The sequence below is a fragment of the Rana temporaria genome, chromosome 3 (genome assembly GCF_905171775.1).
Source record: "Rana temporaria chromosome 3, aRanTem1.1, whole genome shotgun sequence".
Lineage (NCBI taxonomy): Eukaryota > Metazoa > Chordata > Amphibia > Anura > Ranidae > Rana > Rana temporaria.
Window position 1 is genome coordinate 98460206 of NC_053491.1, and position 19321 is coordinate 98479526.

General features: G+C 42.9%; 1 protein-coding gene across 3 annotated transcripts in view; it reads left to right on the forward strand.

Moving 5' to 3' along the window:
• The window catches only part of TLN2 (talin 2), a 289294-nt gene extending 274053 nt beyond the window's left edge, over positions 1 to 15241 (forward strand). For all 3 annotated transcript variants that reach the window (XM_040343054.1, XM_040343056.1, XM_040343055.1), the window contains 6 exons: positions 408 to 532; positions 1028 to 1153; positions 10271 to 10333; positions 10884 to 11066; positions 11398 to 11523; positions 14626 to 15241. In XM_040343054.1, the coding sequence (XP_040198988.1) occupies positions 408 to 532; positions 1028 to 1153; positions 10271 to 10333; positions 10884 to 11066; positions 11398 to 11523; positions 14626 to 14754 (752 nt within the window). In that variant the 3' untranslated portion in view covers positions 14755 to 15241. The remainder of the gene's footprint in view (positions 1 to 407; positions 533 to 1027; positions 1154 to 10270; positions 10334 to 10883; positions 11067 to 11397; positions 11524 to 14625) is intronic.
• Positions 15242 to 19321: the final 4080 nt, after the last annotated feature.

Sequence of the window (19321 nt, forward strand, 5' to 3'; positions counted from 1 at the left end):
TCCGTGATCAGTGTGTTCTGGTGGAGGTGGAGTCGCCCTGTCAAAATATAGCAACACAGTGGGGATGATCACTACACTAAGATCGCTTGTGTTATTACAGCAATCTTTCTTTCTTTTTTTTTTTCTTTCTTTTTTTTCATTTCGCCTGCTGGGTTAAAAGAGGAAACAACTTCTAGTGTGTACCCAGCTTTAAACTCCTGGTATTTTTGGGGGGAGTAAAGGGTGAGACACGCACACACATACCACATGCTTTCTTTTTTTGTTTTGTTTGTAATGAACACACAAACATTCTAATGAGACCTTTTTTTCTCTAATAGATATTTTTTTATAATGTATCTCAACCTCCTCTCCATATCTGAAAATATTACTAAATCTTTGTTACCACAATGATTTTTTTGTAATTCTAGGCACAGATTGGGTGGATCCTGAAGATCCCACAGTGATCGCTGAGACGGAGCTCCTTGGTGCTGCAGCTTCTATAGAGGCAGCAGCCAAAAAACTGGAACAACTTAAGCCACGAGCCAAGCCAAGAGTAAGTATAAAGTTTGTAGTTCTCCTTGTAGTCACATTTAGCCAGCTTAGCCCATGCTTGGATATAATGCTGCTGTCTCAACCCTTTGCTGCTCCTCTGTCAGACAACCTACAGATGAGTGTGACTTGTCCTTTTTCATGTTACACATTCATTAACTGCATTATGTGAGATAGGATATAGACTACAGTCTTTCTATTAAGTTGATGGTGAACACTTAATGTAAGGAATATCCTAATGGAGAGTCGCATTCCCTCCATGTCCTTTCTGTCAGTGGAATCGGTCCAAGAACCCTCTCCTGCAGCCTCTGTCTGATATGTTTGATATATTAGGTTGTTAATTCATTCAACTATATATCAAACATATTGCTACAGTGTCCTGCGTATGCTCCAGGGCTGTGTTGGGGGTGTACAGAGCAACAGCAGGAGGTGTACCGTCATTAAATATTAAAGGTTTCTATAGAACACCCAGTTTGATAATCTGTTTCTCTCTTCGTAGCAGGCAGATGAAACACTGGACTTCGAGGAACAGATCTTGGAAGCAGCAAAGTCAATTGCAGCCGCTACTAGCGCACTAGTGAAATCTGCTTCAGCGGCTCAGAGAGAGCTGGTGGCCCAAGGCAAGGTGAGCAGATATTAGTCCACAGCAAATACAGAGTTTTTTTATATCTACGGCCCTGTTTTTTTCAGCTGTAAGATGAAATTTGTATTTCACAGGCAGAAGTAAAATGTCTTAGTTTTCATCAAACCGACAGTGAAAGTACCTTGTAGCGGTGCACCAATAATGGAGTTAAATGTGTATGTATAATATATTGTGCGTATGAGAGAGGTAGCGATAGATTTATATATCATTTTATTTTGACATGCATAATCCTGGTTTACTGTGGTGTTAATTATCGATCAAAGACTGCTGATCGTCCAGTTCTAACTTTTTAAGAAATGTATTTTAAATAGAGAGCTAGAAGTATACAGAGATGCAAAATGGTACATATTGTTTTCAAATCATTCACACACACATGTAAAGGCATTGGAAAAAAAAAATCCTCCCTCCAGAAAAGCAGGCCAAATTGAGGAATTCCTGTTTACCCGGAACATTGTATTCTGAGGCCTCGTACACACGGCCGAGGAACTCGACGTGCCAAACACGTCGAGTTCCTCGGCCAGTTCAGCCCTGAAGCCGCCGAGGAGCTCGGCGGGCCGAGAGCTCCCATAGAACAACGAGAAAATAGAGAACATGTTCTCTATTTTCTCGACGAGTTCCTCGGCGGCTCCATCGGGCCGAAAGTGTACACACGACAGAGTTTCTCGGCAGAATCCGGCTCTGACCGAGTTTCTCGCCGAATTCTGCCGAGAAACTCTGTCGTGTGTACGAGGCCTGACAGTGCAACTGATAGAAAAAAGTTTTCCAACATGTCCCTTTAACAGAAGTCGATCAGATAATTGACTTTTGTGGATTTGGGATCACCCCTCCTGAAGAAGCCAAATTTCAATCAGTGTAAGGCCAGCTTTATTCAGTAAACGTGTGAGATACACTGCTCAAGGCAAGCAAGCAAACAGAATGCTCCATGTACTTGTATAGTTAGTAGTAGTTGACCGCATTAAGCTGGACCTGTACTTTAATGTTGAAGACATTATGTCATTCATCCAGCTACCTTCCTCGGTTCCATAAGGGACAAATTAGTATTACGGAGGCTATCTGAATGAGTAGTCAAATATATTTTAGAACAAGTTCAATGACTGCTATAAGCTATACCAAGGGCTGGAATTGAGAAACTTCACATATTGTATTGGTCTGGCTTCATGACATCCTTTAATGTAAGCACCACTTTTGTGTCAGCAGCAGTATGTATACACTGTTGGAAGCAAAATTCCGTCTACTATGTATACACATTTACCATTGGACCATACTATCCCAAAGCTGGGTAAGAAATAAGCGATGGCTGCATGTTATTTTGAAATATAGTGGGAATAGTAGCAGAGGGGTGTCGGGAGAGCGGAAGCGAACGAGCAAGGGTCTCGTTACATCAACCTTATTTTTATTGTTGCTTTTCTGGTACAATCTTTTTTATTAAAATTTTTGAAAAGTGAGAACTGTAACCATCCCACACAGGGGATGTAAACAATAAGCATAACATGGCACAACTTAATGGTGCGCATTAAAAGCATGTTTGATAGTGGGAATTGTCAAACATCAACAGCCCTTCGGCCAAGGCCGGGGGTTAACATAGGGTAATTGAGCTTAATTGCTCAGAGGTTGAGGCGTGGGGTAGTCCAAAAAAATTTGGAAAATAAAACTAGAATCAGGGTCATACGAACAAAGAACAAAAATTCGTAAACACGAAAAAAAATGCGGAGGAGGAAAAGGGATGCAGAGCAGGAAGATTGGGTAGGAAAAGAGTACCCCCAGGTCGGGAGGGTAGTTGCTGTTGCTTTTCAACAGGAGTGCAGCGTTCACCAAACAAATCAAAAATAAGAATTTAAAACAAGAACATTGTTCCTCGGTCCTTCCTTCACCTTCCTTTTTGGCACGGTTTTGTAGTGCCATATGATAAATTAATCCACGAGTCCAATAGAAGTTGTGCCATTTTTTCCCACAAACACTTCAGTACTGTAATGAGAAGGTACCAGTGGTGTCATTTACTTATAGTATCATTTTAATGTGTGGATGATATTACTGGAAACTTTAATCAAGTGAGATAATACAAGCCATAATGAGGATGCCCGAGTTGTATTACTACAAAAAATGCAAAAAGTTAATCTGTATCTAGTTCTGATTTTATATTCTATCCCTATGCAAAAATGCTCAAGCGCAAGTTAATTAGGAACTTGATTAGTGTACTGACCTTTATTTTATCGCCTGATATAGGATTGCACAAATCCCAGTATGAGTTAGTGTTAGGGAGGGAGCCTGTGGAATTAGGAGTGTAAGAAAGTTAATGGGCCACTGTTAACCACTTCCATACTGGGCACTTACGCCCCTTCCTGCCCAAGCCAATTTTCAGCTTTCAGCACTGTCGCACTTTGAATGACAATTGCGCGGTCATGCTACACTGTACCCAAACAATTTTTTTATCATTTTGTTCCCACAAATAGAGCTTTCTTTTGGTGGTATTTGATCACCTCTGCGGTTTTTATTTTTTGCGCTATAAACAAAAGAAGAGTGACAATTTAAAAAAAAAACACTATTTTTTACTTTTTTATTTAATAAATATCACAATTTAAAAAAAAAAAAACGTTTTTTTTCCTCAGTTTAGGCCGATATGTATTCTTCTACATATTTTTGGTAAAAAAAAAATCGCAATGATCATATATTGATTGGTTTGCGCAAAAGTTATAGCGTTTACAAAATAGCTGATAGATTTATGGCATTTTTATTTTATTAATTTTTTTACTAGTATTGGCGGCGATTTGCGATTTTTTTACTGTCACCGTGACATTGCGGCGAACACATCGGACACTTTTGACACGTTTTTGGCGCCATTCACATTTATACAGCGATTAATGCGATAAATATGCACTAATTACTGTATAAATGTGACTGGCATTCAAGGGGTTAACACTAGGGGGTGAGGGAGGGGTTAATATGTATACCTAAATTGTGTTCTAACTGTGGGGAAAGGGGGGTGACTGGGGGAGGTGACCGATGCTGTGTCCCTATGTACAAGGGACACAGATCGGTCTCCTCTGTCCCCTGACAGGACGTGGAGCTCTGTGTTTACACACAGAGCTCCACGTCTTGTCCCTGTAGCCGCCGATTCCGAGTGCCTGGCGGACATCGCGACCGCCAGGCACGCGCATCGGCATCTCGGGGACGCGCCGGGCGCGCGGCCGCCGGCGCGCTCGCGCGCCCCCCAGTGGCCACAAGAATACAGGACGCCAAATGACGTCCTGTTGAATTTTCAGAGTAACCGTGGAGCCGTCATTTGACGATGGCCCGGTACTCTAGTGGTTAAAGCGGAGTTCCGGCCACAAATTGAAAAAAAAAAACTTTTTAAATATAAATACCCCTGTAATACACAAGCTGAATGTATTCTACTACAGTTAGTCTGTAAACTAAGGTCCGTTTTGTTAGGTTGTTACAGCATTTAGACACTTTATAAAACAGAAATTGACTGGGGCCATCTTAAGTGTGGGCATCATGAAGCCAGACTGTATGACTTCCTGGATTTCAGCCTCGCACATGCTCAGTGCTGTACAAGCAGTGTAATGGTTTCAGATCAGTTTTCAATAGCAATGGGAGTGTCAGAGGAAGTTACCGCCCCTTATCTATGCAAAGCAAACCTCTCCTCCCCCCCCCTCCCCTCCTCTCCTCCCCCCCCCTCCCCTCCTCCCCCCCCCTCCCCTCCTCTCCTCCCCCCCCTCCCCTCCTTCCAGGAACCAGTAAATATAATAAATAATTTGTTCCTGTGCAGATATATCTACATAACAAGATGATATATATCTCTTGTTATATATGTGGTGTGTATACATATACCAGACATGTGCACTGCCAATAAATTCATTTTGTTAGTGCGGTGATGTTAGTGCGGTGATGTTAGTGCGGTGGTGATGTTAGTGCGGTGACATTAGTGCGGTGATGTTAGTGCTGCGATGTTAGTGCTGCGATGTTAGTGCTGCGATGTTAGTGCTGTGATGTTAGTGCTGTGATGTTAGTGCTGTGATGTTAGTGCTGTGATGTTAGTGCGGTGACATTAGTGCGGTGATGTTAGTGCTGCGATGTTAGTGCTGCGATGTTAGTGCTGCGATGTTAGTGCTGTGATGTTAGTGCTGTGATGTTAGTGCTGTGATGTTAGTGCTGTGATGTTAGTGCGGTGACATTAGTGCGGTGATGTTAGTGCGGTGATGTTAGTGCGGTGATGTTAGTGCGGTGGTGATGTTAGTGCGGTGGTGATGTTAGTGCGGTGACGTTAGTGCGGTGATGTTAGTGCGGTGATGTTAGTGCGGTGATGTTAGTGCGGTGACAGTGCGGTGATGTTAGTGCAGTGACATTAGTGAGGTGACGTTAGTGCGGTGGTGATGTTAGTGCGGTGATGTTAGTGCGGTGATGTTAGTGCGGTGATGTTAGTGCTGCGATGTTAGTGCGGTGATGTTAGTGCTGCGATGTTAGTGCTGCGATGTTAGTGCTGCGATGTTAGTGCTGCGATGTTAGTGCGGTGATGTTAGTGCGGTGATGTTAGTGCTGTGACGTTAGTGCGGTGATGTTAGTGCGGTGGTGATGTTAGTGCTGCGATGTTAGTGCGGTGATGTTAGTGCGGTGGTGATGTTAGTGCTGCGATGTTAGTGCGGTGATGTTAGTGCTGTGATGTTAGTGTTGTGATGTTAGTGCGGTGACATTAGTGCAGTGATGTTAGTGCGGTGGTGATGTTAGTGTGGTGACATTAGTGCGGTGATGTTAGTGCGGTGATGTTAGTGCTGCGATGTTAGTGCTGCGATGTTAGTGCGGTGATGTTAGTGCAGTGATGTTAGTGCGGTGGTGATGTTAGTGCGGTGGTGATGTTAGTGCGGTGACATTAGTGCGGTGACGTTAGTGCGGTGACGTTAGTGCGGTGATGTTAGTGCGGTGATGTTAGTGCGGTGATGTTAGTGCGGTGATGTTAGTGTGGTGATGTTAGTGCGGTGACAGTGCGGTGATGTTAGTGCGGTGACAGTGCGGTGATGTTAGTGCGGTGACAGTGCGGTGATGTTAGTGCGGTGATGTTAGTGCGGTGACAGTGCGGTGATGTTAGTGCGGTGACAGTGCGGTGATGTTAGTGCGGTGACAGTGCGGTGATGTTAGTGCGGTGACAGTGCGGTGATGTTAGTGCGGTGACAGTGCGGTGATGTTAGTGCGGTGACGGTGCGGTGACAGTGCGGTGACATTATGTGCAGAGTGGGGGGAGGTACAGATGATCAGGCATACATAGTGGATCTCGGTCTGTGTAGATCTGTATGTGAGTACAGTGATCTGTATGTGAGTACAGTGATCTGTATGTGAGTACAGTGATCATAGTACAGCCCCGCCTCCCTGCACTAGAATTGTAACACACAGTGCAGAGCGATGTTTCTATGTACAGGGAGGCGGGGCTGTACAGGGAGGCGGGGCTGTACTATGCTCAGTGCTCTCACATACAGATCTATCAGACAGAGTGAGATTCGCTCTCTCTGCCTGATGATCTGTATCTCCGTGCATCGGAGACAGACTGCAGATGGGCGGGTGGTGGAGGGAGGAGGACGGGGGCGGCGGTGACGGACGGGTGGAGAAGCTAGGACGGGGGCGGAGCTAGGACGGGGGCGGAGCTAGGACGGGTGGAGGAGCTAGGACGGGGGCGGAGCTAGGACGGGTGGAGGAGCTAGGACGGGGGAGGAGTTGGAGAGGGAGAAGAGGAAGGACACCACCTCTATGGGCGGCACTGCCCTCCCTCCCTCCCGCCCCCCGAGATGTTCATCCACGGCTGCGATGTTCAGCCCAGCCTCCTGGGATTGAAGACACACATATCCCAGGAGGCATAGCAGCGCTGGATGCGGCGGGGGGGGCCATTCCGCCGCGGCGGGGGAATAAGAGACTCACAGATAAAAACGTGAGTTTTTAAAAGACAAAAATAAAACATCCCAAATGTATTTAAGGGGGCAGTGTAAAAACGAATGCAAAAAAGTTGTAAAATAGGGTGGAACTCCGCTTTAAGGCTGGATGTGTTAGAATGCCAGGCTTTAGGAAAGAACACTACATATCATTTTGTACGATCAATGACAGGCGTGTAATTGGTTCTTGTCCCATGTCCACATCCTCTCATTCATGCCACACGTAGTATTTACTTGCATACGTAGTATGTACATGATGCATCTCTCTGCCAGCATAAAATCATCAACAGCCCAATTTGGCAGCAGTGGAATGACAGTATGAGATATGATAAGGTGTAAAAATGGCTTCTACTTTGACCTTGTCATAAGTTCTGCTTGAGCCTGAAGTGGGTTAATCCTTTCTTAGTATTTGGTAACCCACAGCTTTATCCTTAGCTGGATGGTATCCAAAAAATGGCTACACGACAAGTCTAACATGAATACCAGGGAAATCCCTGGCTGGCAAACACTGTGAAAAGCTGTTTAGTGCTGGCACCAATAGGAAATTCAAGCCTTTAACTGAAAGACTTGAGGATTCAAATACGTCTTTAAAAAAAAGGTAACGGTGGGCATTCCCGTAGTGGAACAGAAAAAAGTCTGCAGTATATGGTGCTAAATAGTATATTATAGTGTACTATAAGGAATTGTATACTGGGAAAGATTCCAGGTCGACATTTTTTCTTTATAATATATAATCTTAGTTTTTATTATGACAGCTCTTCTTTGGTCATTCTTCACTGTTTAAACCTTTGATGTATGCCCATCTGCCATCTACACTTCACGGCTATCACTGTTAAAAGAAGATAGCTGTGTGGTCATTTCTTTCCTGTATTACACTATTCAAGATATGTGGTCTAAAGTTTAATTAGCAGAGGAATCAGTTTTATTTATAGATGCCTTTTATTGCCCTTCACAATTATACTACATGTATACACAGTATGCCATTCACACCTTCTGTGTATCTCAGACTAATAGAACTGGTATTCAGTATCTTGGCAATTTTATTAAAGAGGAAGCAAATTTTCATGTATTTTCTATACCTATAGGTAAGCCTATAATAAGACGCCTATAATAACGTGTGCTGTTTAGGAGATATTTACTGTATATGCAGCCGATTATGTCATCGGCACATGCGTTCTGAAGGAACGGCCACCCGTGATGTTTCTTCAGAGTCTGTGCCGTGGCCAGTGGTTCCCGCACACATGCGCAGGTGTGACGTCACACAGGTGCGGACAGTTACACAGATGATGTGTCCTCCAGCAAAGACGACAAGGGCTTCTTTGCAAGTACGTTTTTAACATAATGTGCTAGTATGCGATCCATACTTGCACATTATGCCTTTACTTTTGAAGGTAAGAAAAAAAATGGCGCTTTACTTCCTCTTTAACCACTTAAGACCCGGACCAATATGCAGGTTAAGGACCTTGCCCTTTTTAGCGATTCGGCACTGCGACGCTTTAACTGACAATTGCGCGGTCGTGCGACGTGGCTCCCAAACAAAATTGATGTCCTTTTTTCCCCACAAATAGAGCTTTCTTTTGGTGGTATTTGATCACCTCTGCGGTTTTTATTTTTTGCGCTATAAACAAACAGAGCGACAATTTTGAAAAAATGCAATATCTACTTTTTGCTATAATAAATATCAGTTTAGGCCGATACGTATTCTTCTACATATTTTTGGTAAAAAAAAAATCGCAATAAGCGTTTAACAATTGGTTTGCGCAAAATTTATAGTGTTTACAAAATAGGGGATAGTTTTATGGCATTTTTATTAATATTTTTTTTTTTTTTTTTTACTACTTATGGCGGCGATCAGCGATTGTTTTTTTGTGACTGCGACATGGTGGACACATCGGACAATTTTGACACATTTTTAGGACCATTGTCATTTTCACAGCAAAAAGTGCTATAAAAATGCATTGATTACTGTGAAAATTAAAAATTGCAGTTTAGGAGTTAACCACTAGGGGGCACTGTAGGGGTTAAGTGTGACCTCATATGTGTTTCTAACTGTAGGGGGGCGGGGCTGGACATGTGACGTAATTGATCGTCTTTCCCTATATCCGGGAACAGACGATCGATGACACTGCCACTGTGAAGAACGGGGAAGGTGTGTTTACACACACCTCTCCCTGTTCTTCAGCGCCTGTGACCGATCATGGGACAGCGCCGGCGATCGGGTCACGGAGCTTCGGACCGGGTCGTGTGCGCGCGACCCACGGCTAGGCTCTTAAAGGCGACGTACCTGTTGGTATTTAAAGCCATCAGAGGCTGATAAAATGGTTGTCTCTAGGACAGCAGGTGAGGGGGATATGTATCCAACTGCAACACTTCCAGAAGAAGAAAAAACACTCTTAGGCTGGGTTCCCACTGAATTCGGATTCAGCTCACAGCAGGGCTCCAGTGCGTCCCTGTTCTGAGTTTCAGGGACAAATCGGGGCCGAATTTCTGCGTAAATTCGGGCCTGAAACAGAGCCAAAGATGCACAGGACTCCTGTGCAATGCGCTCCGCAGCCGCCCTTTAGATGTGTGAACCGGCTCCATAGAGAGCGGGTCACTATCTCCTGTCGTGGGAATTGGATGCAGAGGAACCCATATTCAATTCGCAAAGTGTGAACCCAGCCTCAAGGTAAGTAAGAAAAGGCTAGAACCCCATTCTGCTATCTGTTTGGTTACCGGTTGTTGATTTTCACTCACTTCCTGTCTGCTAAAATGCCCCCCAAACAAAAAGTGAGAGGAAATTTCTCTATAGGAATCCCAAATGGCAATAAAACTTGACAAAGGACCCAACTTTCCCCATTCTATCCAAAACGAAAAAGAAAAGTTAGGGCGAATAGATATTTTAACCGATTTTCTGTCTCCCTTTTCATGCTTTTGAAACGCGTTTCATCACATTGAGTAGACAGCACAAACGTTCTATGTACACAGTGCATCTGCATTGACTTTCAAATGTCTGCAGGCCTGTTTAATATGTGGTGCCCAAAGTAAAAAATATAGATGCATGCAAACACCAGTGCTTGGAAAAAAAGTTGGTGCAGACTATCAAAGACTCAAAATTTAGTTTCAAACTATTTCTTGTTTGGAAATGATTCCTATGATGATACATATTGAACAATCTTTTCAGTATGGAAATGTTTCCTTGTAGGTTGGAGCAATTGCCGCTAACGCAGCTGATGATGGTCAGTGGTCCCAGGGACTCATTTCTGCTGTAAGTATTTTTTTTTATGAATTTTTCCCATTTATTTGATCTTATCCATGACCTGTGGTCTTGCTGTAGAGGACCCAAACATGTGTGCCTTTTTCATTCTACCTAAATTTTCTCAAATATTTCACACTCATAATCCCCTTAACCAATATAACAGTGACCTTGGATACTGCTGTCCATTCTACTTACCACCATTAACTATGCTGTACATTGGCTTGCCAAATTTGCCATCCCTTTATTGCAGCGCCAGCATCTATCTCCTCCCAAGTCTCGATACCTTATAAGAAAAACATCACTCATTACACTTTTGCTAAGATCTAGCCAGGTGCTGCAACCCCTTTGCTTGCCAGCCACTCCGTATCCAATTTAGATTGTAAGCTTTGTGATTAACATGAATGATTAGGAAGAACAGACTAACTTTGCAATCTTTGCTAACCTTTTTGAGGAATATGTCCTTGGCACTGCACTGGTTAACAAAATTTCAGCAGTCCACACTGGAGGCAACATTTGTTTTTATGTTTCTGGTCATTTGGCCACTCTTGACTTCTTTTAGGCCAGGATGGTGGCTGCGGCAACCAGCAACTTGTGTGAATCGGCTAACGCCTCAGTGCAGGGCCACGCCAGTGAGGAGAAACTCATCTCCTCTGCCAAGCAAGTAGCAGCATCCACTGCCCAACTCCTGGTCGCCTGCAAGGTGAAAGCTGACCAAGACTCGGAAGCCGTGAGAAGACTCCAGGTAGCGTGTTAAAATCTACATGATAAGGCAGTATTGCACAGAATGTGCACTGCTAGTTGGCCTTATATAATAGCTGTAGGATAGTTAGATAACGGATTGTATGGGCAAGAAGTATGTAACTTGCATTGTATGTCAGGCAGCAAAGCTCACAATGGAATTGAGGTATTCATTCATGCCACCATTTTATGTTTTGTTCCAGTTTTTTTTTTTTTTTGCATTTGCTAACAATTTTTTTCCCCCCCTAATCTTGTCCTCCTCTCCCCTCTACTTACTTCATGGCTATCTTGTTGCTTTCCTTACTTTCCACACTTGCCCTACTTCTGTCACACAGGCTGCTGGCAATGCTGTGAAACGAGCTTCCGATAACCTGGTCAGAGCAGCTCAGAAGGCGGCATTTAGCAAAGCTGACGATGATAATGTTGTGGTGAAGACAAAGTTTGTAGGAGGAATTGCACAGGTTAGTATCATTTCTGATTCCTGAACTTGGCTGTCATGCTAATCCCCTAACCAATTTGTTGTGTCCCTCACCTATCAAAAGTATGCAGATAGGAACTTCTGGTAGTAGCAAGCATATTTAAAGGGGAAGTAAACTCTCATTGATACTACATTTAATCATTATATTAAACAAACTACAGTAAAACCTTGGTTTGAGAGTAACTTGGCTTAAGATTTTTTTTTATTAAATTTTGACTTGATATACAAGCGATGTCTTGATATAGTAGCGTCAAATCACAACGGAGTATGAAAGAGAAGAGAGGTGCCTCTAAGTGTAGCAATATGGTTACATTTAATGACGGTACAACATTTAGCAACATATTTCTACACTTGGAGGCGCCTCTCTTCTCTTTTTATACTCTGTATGCGGGATTTTGCTTCCGTTTGTAGTTGTACATTTTATGGGTACACAACCTATCACATTGTTGTTTTTTTTTTTAAGGACTATAAAACTTAAGGGCCTATGCATAAATGGTTGTGGAACGAATCATTTGAATTTCCATTATTTCTTATGGGGAAATTTGCTTTGATATACAAGTGCTTTGGATTACAAGCATGTTTCTGGTACGAATTATGCTCGCAATTCAAGGTTTTACTGTACTTGTTTGCATTAAATACCCGCTAACAGTATGCTTCAAAATCGTTCTTAATTTTTCAAATAAAGAGATTGTGAAATGCTCCTGCTTGCTCTTGGCCACCACCTTCACAACTGAGGTCTTCTGCATTTGTGCAGTACCTTATTTCTGCCCTCAGTATGTTTCCCTGGCTGTAATCCCGCGCATGCGCACTTTTCGCCTTATCCAAGCCTCAATGAGGAAGAAGTAGGAAGAAGGTCTCGCAGGATCTCTGGGCTGACGATAACCGTAGGAAATGACGCAGCTCCGGTATAGACCCAGCATATTTCCAGCAGCATAAGCTTGACAGAAAATTAGGGCTAGCGGCGCATGCACAGGTGATGTCATTTAAAAGGAAAAACAACGATTTTTCAGAAAGGAAGCTGGTAAGAGCAGAATAACAAATTGCAAATGATAGCCTGCTATTATTAATTTAGAGAAAATTGATAAGAATGGGTATACAACCGCTTTAAGTAGCTGAGGAACTTGCTTCTGATGACATGCTGATAGGTTATTTGGCTTCTGTCTAAAATTGGCCCTAGTATATGAATGTGAGTTGGGGACTTTAGATTGTAAACTCCTTGAGGGTAGGGACCAGGGCTCAAGTCCTGTGGGAACGGAGTCCCTGCACTTTTTTCACAACAGGAACGCAGTTCCCTTTGCAGGACTAGAGCAGCCGAGCCGCCTGAGCCAATCCTTCACTAAGCGGCGATGCCTAGCTCAAGTCACTGTCAGGGGCAGGCGAACCTTAGTAATCCTTTATGTTACTGGCCGCTTCCTGTATATGGATTCCTCGATGCCGCAATGTCTCCTGAGAGCTTTTGTCATTGTTCCAAGGAGAAATTGCGGAGGTCTGCCGTGAGTTATTGCGGGATTTAGAAAGAACTTGCTTAAAAAAAACATGCGGTTTAGTAATTATGCATATGAGCATATCATTTATTTTTTTTGGTGGGGGAGTGTATCTTGGGTGGGAGTTCCCACACTTTTTTCCCCAGGACTTGACCCCTGGTAGGGACCAATGTGAATGTACAATGTATATGTAATACAATGTATATGAAATTGACAAGACATCTCACTGGCCGTTCATTGAGAGCGACCACTCAATTCCGCCTGGAGGTCCCAAAGTTTAGATTAAAAAAGTGGGGGGGCAGAGCATTCTCGAGGTTGGGACCTAGAGAGTGGAACCTCCTGCCGTTGGCTCTCAGGCAGACCTCAAACCTGCTCCAGTTCTGGAAGGGACTGAAAACTCTTCTGTGGACTGAGGCTGGGTAGATGGCTGTGCAACAGGGGGTGGAAACTGACGGGGTAACAGGGGTTCTTTTTCTTCTCAGGGCTCTTTTCTTGTTTTTTTTTATTTGATTTATGCTATTGCTTTTTAATGTTTTAATGTTTCTTTGCTTTTAACGGCTTTGATGTCTGTGATTTTACTGTTGTTATTGTATGTACGGCGAATGGCACCTGGTCCCGTCGCCGGGTAGTGTTTTGATACTTATGTGATTTAACGCTTAACAAAAATATTCAATAAACAATATGTAAAGCTCTGCGTAAATTGACAGCGCTATATATATATATATATATATATATATATATATATATATATATATATAATTACCTAAATAATAATAATCTTGCACATGGGCAAAAAAAAACATAATGTTTGCAAGCCGAGTGGTGTTTTTTTTTTTTTTTTAATCTGAACGCAAGAGTGGTGTTATCTGGGGGCAGTGCACGGAGCTGCATAAAGATCTGCAATCTATCAATGTATTCAGAGCCATAAGAAAAAATTTACACTTGAGTGTTGTAATTTATGTATATACGCAACTACATAAAAGCATATGTAATTTAGCTAGAAGAGGATAAAGAAGAATTTTCCACATGTATACATACTTTCCTGAAAAAGGCTGTAGTAATGCTGGGTGCTGTAATGACCACCGGCTGGAAACCGTAGATAATCAAAGTGTAGAAATGTCATCAGCACACCAAGGATTCCTCAAACGGGTCTAAAGCTTTATTCACATGGTCACACGGTACACATATGGCAACATTTAGGAGCCACGCAGGGCCCCTATGTCAGGCAAGTGAATCCTTGGTGTGCTGATGACATTTCTACACTCACATACATACTTGGGCACATGTAATGGTGTGTATGGGAAGTCTTTACAAAACATAACATGCATTTTTCAATCAGAATCTTTTTTTGCCATAAAGATCCTGCATATGCCTATCAGTAAATTGCCTCTGTGTGCAAGAGGCCTTGGTGTTATAAAGTTGTTAATTACAATATAACACAGAAATGTATCCAGCAAGCAGTGTTTATTATCTTTAGGTTTTATAACCATCGTCTTTTATGTTTCAACCTTCTGGTATTTGTGTTGTATGTCCCTTTATTTTCTTTGTGATTGTCTGTGGAGAAAAGGTCTGTAACAGAAATGATTGATATGTGTCCATAGATTATAGCAGCTCAAGAGGAAATGCTAAAGAAGGAGAGAGAACTGGAAGAGGCCCGGAAGAAGCTGGCTCAGATCCGCCAACAACAATATAAATTTCTACCATCCGTCCTGAGAGAGGAGGAGAGCTAGTGATTGCTGCAGACTCCAGACCTGGAAACAGTCCACTCTGCAGCAGACAGGGACAGAACCACAGTTGGAAACCACCCTCTATGTCGCCCACTGGAATCTAAAGCCACTAAACTATAGGGGGGTGGAGTGTGGATTGCCACTCCAAAGACAAAGCAGTATTATTTCCCAAGGTGGACATACCCAAATATATAAATAAAGTATATATATATGTAAAGATATATACAGCCGCAGGGGACTAAGACTGTGACATGAAGGACAGCCCCTCCTGCAATAATGTTTGTGCATTTAAAGATCTGTCCCCACTCCCTTTTCATTCAACCACTAACCTACTGCAGGTGCCTGCAATGCAGAGCAAAGCATGAAAGGGGTTAAATTACCTTTTTTTTTTGTAGTTTGTTTTACAGTTTGATTTCATCACTGGAATAATTAATGTACCCTCAAATGATGTGCACAGAGCCTCTTGGGAATTAAAGGCACTTGTAATGAAGGTGTCATGTACAATTGTGTTTCATAAGTGATTTCTGTCTTTGGGCATGCTCAGTCTGGTCAGTCACACTGCATTACAATGATTGGTATTACACTAGTATTAGTACTAGAGGCACAACATAAACCTCTGTTTACAGGTACTGCGGTCAAGATAAAAATATATAATAGAGTGAGGTCTTATAATTTTGTCATCTATAGTGAGGATAAAACACGGTTTCCAAGGGGTGGGGATTTGTGGTTACAGCATTTGTCGGACAATCCTGCATTATGTGCAGCAGCAAGTTGTATGCACCATGCAGACTTGGTACCGTAGATGGGATCCCTAAGAGACTTCCTTGGTCCCAGATCTGTTGGACCCACCTTGTTCTGGCAAAGTGCATTCAAAAGCAAAAAAACAGTTATCTATTTTTTAAAGCCTGTTTTAAGGTAATGGTAATGGTTTTAAGGTAATGGTTAATACGCTGCCTTGCGAAAGTATTCGGCCCCCTTGAACTTTGCGATCTTTTGCCACATTTCAGGCTTCAAACATAAAGATATAAAACTGTAATTTTTTTGAAGAATCAACAAGTGGGACACAATCATGAAGTGGAACGAAATTTATTGGATATTTCAAACTTTTTTAACAAATAAAAAACTGAAAAATTGGGCGTGCAAAATCATTCAGCCCCTTTACTTTCAGTGCAGCAAACTCTCTCCAGAAGTTCAGTGAGGATCTCTGAATGATCCAATGTTGACCTAAATGACTAATGATGATAAATAGAATCCACCTGTGAGTAATCAAGTCTCTGTATAAATGCACCTGCACTGTGATAGTCTCAGAGGTCCGTTTAAAGCGCAGAGAGCATCATGAAGAACAAGGAACACACCAGGCTGGTCCGAGATACTGTTGTGGAGAAGTTTAAAGCCGGATTTGGATACAAAAAGATTTCCCAAGCTTTAAACATTCCAAAGAGCACTGTGCAAGCGATAATATAGAAAAGGAAGGAGTATCAGACCACTGCTAATCTACGAAGACCTGGCCGTCCCTCTAAACTTTCAGCTCATACAAGGAGAAGACTGATCAGAGATGCAGCCAAGAGGCCCATGATCACTCTGGATGAACTGCAGAGATCTACAGCTGAGGTGGGAGACTCTGTCCATAGGACAACAAACAGTCGTATACTGCACAAATCTGGCCTTTATGGAAGAGTGGCAAGAAGAAAGCCATTTCTTAAAGATATCCATAAAAAGTGTTGTTTAAAGTTTGCCACAAGCCACCTGGGAGCAGGGCTGGACTGGGACAAAAATTTGGCCCTGGACTTCATCCAGACTGGCCCACTTTGACAGGTCTCTCCCATGGTGGACAACTCCCGCACCCCCCCGGCCACCCAAGCCCCCTCTCCCCCTTCACTAGCCACTAGCCGTTCTACTTTATTAGAGTAGAACGGCTGGTACTGGTACTCTTATAGGCAGTACCAGAGGGGAAGCTAGACATTATTTCATCCGGGGGCAAAGAATCAGTTCGGTGCCCCCCCTTATGGGACAAGATTAGGCAGAAGTGAGAAACTCCCAGGCCATAGCTGTTGAGTCCTCCCCCTGCTTCTTTGTTTCCCCCAGGTGAGCACTGCAGGGAGGGCGAGGAGGTGAGCGCTGAGGAAAGGGAGAGGAGGTAAGCGCTTGCGGGAAGGGAGAGACAGAGGAGCGGAGGGGGGCGGCGGTCCGCTGTCACTGAAGCGGGCCCACTGAGCCACCGGCCCACCGGAAAAACTCCCTGTAGTCCCAATGGCCAGTCCATCCCTGCCTGGGAGACACACCAAACATGTGGAGGAAGGTGCTCTGGTCAGAAACCAAAATCGAACCTTTTGGCAACAATGCAAAACGTTATGTTTGGCGTAAAAGCAACACAGCTCATCGCCCTGAACACACCATCCCCACTGTCAAACATGGTGGTGGCAGCATCATGGTTTGGGCCTGCTTTTCTTCAGCAGGGACAGGGAAGATGGTTAAAATTGATGGGAAGATGGATGGAACCAAATACATTCTGGAAGAAAACCTGATGGAGTCTGCAAAAGACCTGAGACTGGGACGAAGATTTGTCTTCCAACAAGACAATGATCCAAAACATAAAGCAAAATCTACAATGGAATGGTTCACAAATAAACATATCCAGGTGTTAGAATGGCCAAGTCATAGTCCAAACCTGAATCCCATCGAGAATCTGTGGAAAGAACTGAAAACTGCTGTTCACAAACGCTCTCCATCCAACCTCACTGAGCTCGAGCTGTTTTGCAAGGAGGAATGGGCAAAAATTTCAGTCTCTCGATGTGCAAAACTGATAGAGACATACCCCAAGCGACTTAAAGCTGTAATCGCAGCAAAAGGTGGCGCTACAAAGTATTAACCTAAAGGGGGCTGAATAATTTTGCACGCCCAATTTTTCAGGTTTTTTTTTAATTAAAGTTTGAAATATCCAATAAATTTCGTTCCACTTCATGATTGTGTCCCACTTGTTGATTCTTCAAAAAAAATTACAGTTTTATATCTTTATGTTTGAAGCCTGAAATGTGGCAAAAGGTCGCAAAGTTCAAGGGGGCCGAATACTTTCGCAAGGCACTGTATCTTCTAGGACAGGCCTAAAACGCATTCTGTATGTTCTTTATGTGCTGAGCAATGCTTAGAGATATGAGTGTCAGCAAGCATACTGTAGCTTGTTACACTTGTCAGCAGCTCTGGAGGGGTCCATCTTTATCTAACATGAGAATTATTGGCAGCTTTGTATGTGCAAACTGCATCTGCTATAGCAGTAGTTAGTGCTGCAAGATTCTTAGTATGGTATACTTGAAGTCCTATAAGCAGCCAGTTTTAGGTTACTGGCTTTGTGAAGGTTAAATGGCTTCTTCCAATGTATTTATAAAAATTATAAATTGAATTTGTCTATAAGGTATTGCGCTCAGACTTTATTGCTAAAATTGTCATGTGCAGTTTCAAAGTTAACCACATGGCAGCAGTGTTGTACAAAAAACTTGGACTGTGTCAACATTGTTCTGGCATTTCCTACTCATAACAGAAGCCTGGTGGTAGTACTAATCTCTGTACAAAAGTAAAGTAAGTGTTACTGGGAGTTATCTAAATGCTGACATTTCTGTGATACAAAAGGGTGGTCTATTAAGGTGACTTTAACATATGTTTGTGTCAAACATCCAGTTGTGGAAAGGAAAACAAATGCATATAACTGGATCTTTAAAATTCCTCTTTACTTTACTATAGCTCCCCAAAGTAGAATATTTACGTTCTGTAAGTGCATAACTACAGGCAAGTAGTCTGGGCCAGTGATTTTAAAGGTAAACCTGTTGTTTTTTTTTTTTTTTTTTTTTTTTTCTAATAACCTATTTTACGTGCCTGCTCTGTACAGTGGTTTTGCGCAGAGCAGCCCGATCCTCTTCTCTGGTCCCCTGCCAGCATTGTGGCTCCTCCCCCCTGCTGAGTGCCCCTCTAGCAAGCCATTTGTTATAGGTGGGGGCACTAATGCAGGATTGTTCCCAAGCAGCGCTCTGTCTGTCCATGGATACACAGTGTGGTTCAGCATTAGGTAAAGGTAAAAATCCTTCTGTCTTTAAAACTATTTTAATAAAAAATAAATAAAAAATTCCCACATAACATCAGAAAGTTTGCGTTCCTTGTAGCTCTTATTGAGATGGCAGTTTATTTTCACAGGATTGAAATGCACTTGGCTCTTAATCTCCTGTTGTGGATTGACAATGCGCAGTATTTGTAGTTTGAAAGCAAAAGAAATGATGCCAGCCCTACCTAGTTGTCTTATCTTAAACTATTGATTTCCTCTCCATTCCCACAACATAGGGGGGAATTATTCTGTAGTTCATGATCAGAAATTGGAGGACTCCTTGAGAAAAGGAGGTGCGCACCGGACAGCTCTGTCATAGTAAAATAAGTTAGTCTAGTCCATGGAAAAACAGATTCATTTGTCAGGTTGTTCCTGGCTTGGTGGGTTAGAAAAAAACGCTGTGGTACTGGGAAAGGCCGTTTACCCCATATTTTGGATGATCCTCACGATGGATGCTAGACACTCTGTCGGTGCAGAGGA